At 38.2% G+C, this 6,000-nt stretch overlaps 2 protein-coding genes across 2 annotated transcripts in view; one reads left to right on the top strand and one right to left on the bottom strand.

Moving 5' to 3' along the window:
• The window catches only part of clcn3 (chloride channel 3), a 31,984-nt gene extending 26,826 nt beyond the window's left edge, over positions 1–5,158 (top strand). Inside the window, 4 exon segments of the mRNA XM_028474313.1 lie at positions 709–895; positions 2,669–3,067; positions 3,439–3,655; positions 4,725–5,158. Coding sequence (XP_028330114.1) covers positions 709–895; positions 2,669–3,067; positions 3,439–3,655; positions 4,725–4,881 — 960 coding nt within the window. The 3' untranslated portion in view covers positions 4,882–5,158.
• An 814-nt stretch (positions 5,159–5,972) lies between these two features.
• aadat (aminoadipate aminotransferase) overlaps positions 5,973–6,000 on the bottom strand; it is a 9,955-nt gene continuing 9,927 nt past the window's right edge. Inside the window, exon 13 of the mRNA XM_028475226.1 lies at positions 5,973–5,998. Within this exon, the coding sequence (XP_028331027.1) occupies positions 5,973–5,998 (26 nt within the window). The remainder of the gene's footprint in view (positions 5,999–6,000) is intronic.

The raw sequence follows: 6,000 nt of genomic DNA on the forward strand, positions 1-6,000 counted from the left end.
TTCAATTGTTTGAACCTTGGCCAGGAGTTTTATTTTAATATCATGTTCAGAATTCCATGATCACTTTTATTGCAAAATGTACCAACACTCTTTGTGTTCAGGACCGATTTGGCCCCGTTGACTCCCATTAAAACCACATATATTGGATATATTGTTATCCTGACATATATCAGTGGTTTTCCCATAAACACCTAATAAATCTAAGCCTCTACCTTCAAAATGCATAATAATGCACCGAATGTTTTGGGGAAAAATGCATATTTTGTGGTAAAGGTTTGGTATGAAGTTGTTGAAAATATCTGATGTGAAAAAATATGTGACATTTTGAAGACACTTTTATGAAGGGTACCATTTTGGAGTAGGTTTTTTTTTTTTTTTTTTTTTAAATAAATGCTCAAAGCTCAAAAAGTAATAATGCCTCAAAATCAGTGTTCCTATCAATTATTGACCTACTCAAGTATGTAATAACGTAATATCGAATACTTTTCCACAAAATGCGAAATTGTTGTTTTTTTTGTTTTTATTATTGGGAAAAAATGTGTTTTTATGATTGAAAGGGTATAAAAAATTGAAGCAATACAGAACTATAATGAAAACTTATATATCTAATGTTAAGTCTGGATTTGTTTGAGAGCTGATGGAAAAAGTTATACACAACATTTTTAAGACGCCTCGAGGCTTTAAAGTGTGTGCGTTCCTCGTCCTCAGGTCCCGTCTGGGTTGTTCATTCCCAGCATGGCCATCGGCGCCATCGCCGGGCGGATCGTGGGCATCGCTGTGGAGCAGCTGGCCTACTATCACCACGACTGGTTCCTGTTCAAAGAGTGGTGTGAGGTGGGGGCTGACTGCATCACGCCAGGGCTCTACGCCATGGTCGGTGCCGCCGCGTGTTTAGGTGAGCCTCCATAAGCCCCACCTACCAAACAGCCTGACTTAGCCATAATTACTTAATAATGCTAATAACTCACAGGGATGGAATATACACAGTTTATCACTAGCCATCATCTAACGTAGTGATATTCTTTTCTTCATATTGCAAGATTTCAATATTTTGTGCAACATTCCACATTTCCATTTCTTTGTTTACCTTTTACAAAGAAATGTTTAATGTAATGCCTGATTTTGTCCCAAAGCTTTCACATTAGGGTATTTTCTGCATCATTATGCAATTTCTGCTTGATTATTTATAGAGGAGCTCCAATCCAACTTTGTCACTTCTGATATGATACCGATATCGCAGCTTTGAGTATTTGCCGATACCAATCCAAGCCGATATCGGCATTAATGATACATATTTTGTAAAATGATTTTGTAGTGTGGATTGTTAGAAAAGTTTTGATTAAGTTATTTTACTCAGAAAACAATAGTCGGCAACAATAGGAATGAGGAAAAAATGGAATATTCTATGAAAAAAAGCAAGAACATCTATATTTTAAAGTCACTAGCTAACTCAAACATTAAAATATTGACTAGAATAAATGAAATAAAAAAATGAGAAGACCATGAAAAATAACTTTAGAAATGGAATGTATGGAATGGATCGTTTATATCAGATTTTAGATGCAGGCTGATATAATCCCATCTGATTTAGTTGTTTTTTTTTTCCAGATATTGGAGCAAATTCCAATATTAACTCAGTCAGTGCCATTGACGAGAAAACTCGTCATTTACATTTTTACACTGCGATTACTAGAAAACAACCTGGCGGAGGTCCCTCATCAATATCTAAGCTGTAGTGTGATGTAGTAACCAACTGGTCCCCTGAAGGTGGCAGCAGCGCACCTTTAGATGAGAGATTAGCCACTGATGCTACCATTAGCTTAGGAAAGTGAAGCAGGGACGAGGGAGATTATGGCGCCACGGAGTGATATTGTGAAGTATCCAGCAGCGCACAGCGCCACATACTAACACAGAACAAGTGTGGACCTGAGAGGATTATTGATAGTGTTGCGATCGTGAGATAAAACCATCAACTAACCGGGCCAAACGGGTCATCTGTGCATGTCGGGAGGAAGAGGAAGTGACGTCCGTGTGATTGACAGGGGGAGGAGATACAAAATACAGTAAGTAAAATATTAAACTGAGCCAGATAGCAAAATAATAATTTTGCCATCCAAAGCCTTGTCTCAGTGTAAATTGTTTTTAGAAAGAAACCAATGTTCAGATGTTATAGTTGTCAATAAAGCAAAAAAAAAAAATTGCTTCAAATTCACTGACAAATTTTATTTTTTTAAATAAAAAGCCTGTTTTCTCAGCTTTTGGCTGTGAAACTGGCGATTTGTGTAAAACTTGCTCTATTTAACAGCTGATTACGGGAGAATGAAACATGTTTTTTTCTGATGAAAGTAGAGGCTTCAATCTTTCAGAATCTTTTCAGATAGTCATAGTACAAAATATTCTGTGGGTCTTTAAAAATCAGTCAAAATGCTCAAAAATGGCTTGCACTGAGGGGGGTAGAAATTCTGAAAATGGCTGGCACTGAATGAGTTAATATCAGATCAGGAAACCCCCACTGATTCTGTAAACAAATAAAAAAATAAAAAATGTTTTTTTTTTTTTTTTTTTTTCAGGAAGGGAATTCTGTCATTTCCAGGCCCTACAACATGTTTTTAAACCTAAAATGTCAAACATGAATAAATATGTTGATGTTTTTTTCTTTCATGTGCAGGTGGAGTGACCCGTATGACCGTGTCCTTGGTGGTCATCGTGTTCGAGCTGACCGGTGGCCTGGAGTACATCGTCCCCCTCATGGCCGCCGTCATGACCAGTAAATGGGTGGGCGACGCATTCGGTCGCGAGGGGATCTACGAGTCCCACATCCGTCTGAACGGGTACCCCTTCCTGGACGCCAAAGAGGAGTTCACGCACACCACCCTGGCCCGGGAGGTGATGAGGCCGCGCCGGAGCGACCCTCCGCTGGCCGTGCTGACACAGGACGACCTGACGGTGGAGGAGCTGCAGAGCGTCATCAACGAAACCAGCTATAACGGGTTCCCAGTGATCGTCTCCAAGGAGTCGCAGAGGCTGGTGGGATTCGCTCTGCGCAGGGACATCACCATCGCTATAGGTGGGACTTTGTCACAGCGTAGGGCAGTGGGTCCCAACCATTGTGAACCCATTTTTATATCACAAATTTATGGCGACCCCCATAGATTTTTTTTCTACAATTACTTTTTGATCATGTTTGATATAGTATGTAAGAATATACCAGGATTAGTGCACCAGCTCAGATCATTTTATATTGTATTTGACTTTACTAACTCATAATTATGACTTGCAGTGGTGATTGTTTGCAGAGCATAGGGAGATAAAAATCACAGTGTATGGGGATAAGAATCACTGCGTTGGGAGGCCCTGACGTTCAACAGAGCTAGCTAGAACTATGCTACATGTCACAGTCCTGCTGTCTCTGAAGTGGTGAAATCTTTGTTTCTGTAGAAAACGCTCGGCGTAAGCAGGAGGGCATCCTGTTAAATTCCAGAGTTTACTTCACGCAGCACGCCCCCACCCTGCCCGCCGACAGCCCGCGGCCCCTCAAGCTGCGCTCCATCCTGGACATGAGCCCCTTCACCGTCACCGACCACACGCCCATGGAGATCGTGGTGGACATCTTCAGAAAGCTCGGCCTGCGCCAGTGCCTTGTCACGCACAACGGGTAAGTTGCTACGCAACAAGAGGACGCACAGAAGGGGGCGCCGTCCTCCTCCATCCCTTCAGTCACTTACCAAACTAACCACAATCACACTCCAGGGGGTCCACGTGTGCTCGGAGATTATCTCCATTGTTGTATATGTAGATGCTCAGACTGGATCACTTTGGCTTTGATTGAGTTGAACGCCCCCTGTTGGTTGAAAAGTGGAATTACAGCTGGATGTTTGACCAAGAGAAAGAAAACTGCAGTGTTTTTTTTAATTTATATTTTTGTTTTAATACATTTTTGTTGTCAACCAATACAAAAAAACTTTGTATCTTACTGTGATTTCTAATTAGGCCTAGCTTTGAATAATATGTTAAGGTTTCATTTATTCAGACACCTGCTCTTTAGGAAATCCACTTTGATCTCTTGACAGTTTTCTTCAGTGGCGTCTGCTGATTGCTTTGATGTTTCCTTTGAAGTTTCCTTGACTTCCGCGTAGTAATTCCAGCAGGTTTTTTTTTTTTTTACGCGGAAGTCAAGGAAACATCAAAGCGATAAGCAGACGCCTCTGATTAAGACTGACAGTTCACAGTGGTAACATGTCAGGAGATGAGAGTAAATTTCCTAAGGAACAGTTGTCTGAATAAATTAAACCTTAACATATTGTTAAAAAAGAAAACAAAAAGATTATTGCTGGAATTGAATTAGCTTTGAAAATTAATGATTTAAGTCTTAAAGTGAAAAAAACATTTTCTACAAACTAAACCTAATTTAATCTGAGTTCGATGTTGGCTCATTTAACTTTTTTCACATATTTTAACAAGAAAAAAAATCTTAATTTTCACGTCTACAGAATACTCGATACTAAAGTTCTTGCAAAACATTTTCGGAAGCTAAGTTACTAAATTGTTACAGGAAATGTTTCTTTTTCATACAACATATTTTTAAACATGTATAGCAGAGAATCAAACCTAAAGGCGTGATGTTTATTTTTAGTTTTGTGTTGTATTTTCTGTTTATTTTTGTTTGTTTATTTGTGTTTGTTGTTTACTGGGTGGTTTACTAAGTTGCCAGGTGTGTGTTTCAGGAATGTGTTGGGCATCATCACTAAGAAGAATATATTAGAGCATCTGGAGGAGCTCAAGCACCACACGCCGCCCCTGGTGACTAGCCCCGCCCCGCCCCCATCCACACACAACACCTCCCCTCACACGCTCCCTCTTAGGCTCCGCCCCTCAGTGTGAGACGCCGCTGACAGTTTCCGGGTAAACCTCTGAGCTCTGGCCGCTCTGCGGGGTTTTAACGGCGTTGTTGTTGGTCGACGCCCCCCTGACGGTCGGGGTGGGTGTGTAGAAAGTGTTTCTAGTGTGTGACCTCGGTGGGAACTGTCGCCTCATCTCCACAGAGCTCATTTCAGACACTGCTAATAATAGTTAATAATAAACAGATCTAACAGATTTTATTCCCAATGTTTTTAAAATCATTTATCAATGAAATAAGAATAATCAAATAAATTAAAAGTAGCATATATAAATAGTTTATTACAATAAAATATAAATGTATGTCAACTCCCTTGAAGTACAAATATTTATATAAAATATTTAATTTTATAAAAACATTTTTTCATCGTAACCTCATTATTTTTTCTTTTTTTTAAAGGATTTTTCTAACATTTTTAAAGTTTCCGGTGTATTTGAGATGTAAATCTGAATAAAATGGGTGATTATTATTATTACATTATTATCAAGTATAGGTTGTGATATAATATAAATGAAAAAGGCTTTAAACGCACTTCTATCAATGTTTGATACATTTAGTTTTCTTAATTTGTTGTTTTTTTTCCCAAAACCTAAATGTGTACCGGTTGTTTCATTTTATTTTACAAATTAGATCTTCAAAGTTGTCTTTTGGATTTAAATTTTTCTAAAATTTTACAATTTTTTTTTTCTTAAAATTAAAATTTTAACTTGACATCTTTCCTAATCCAATTCTTGTTTCAGTTTATTTTGCAAATAAGGTTTTCAAGATTGTGTTTTTGATTAAAATTTCTAAATTCTAAAAATTCTTAGAATTTTAAATTTAATTTGCCATATTTCCTAGTCCAATGCCTGTTTCAGTTCATTAGGTTTTCAATTGTGAACAAAAATAAAAAGTAACAAAAAAAAATTAGATTTTCCAAATTGTTTTTTTTATTTAAAATTTTCTTAAAATTTAAATTTCAGCGTGACATCTTTCCTAATCTAACGCTTGTTTCAGTTTTAATCCTGACGTGTAGTAGCTTGAGCTCCGACCCTTACAGGAAGTGATGTCACAGCGTCTGAAACGAGCTCAGCTTTCACTGCTGCTGAGAGCTTCTAGCTGCT

This window comes from Gouania willdenowi, chromosome 18 (genome assembly GCF_900634775.1).
Source record: "Gouania willdenowi chromosome 18, fGouWil2.1, whole genome shotgun sequence".
Taxonomy (NCBI): domain Eukaryota; kingdom Metazoa; phylum Chordata; class Actinopteri; order Blenniiformes; family Gobiesocidae; genus Gouania; species Gouania willdenowi.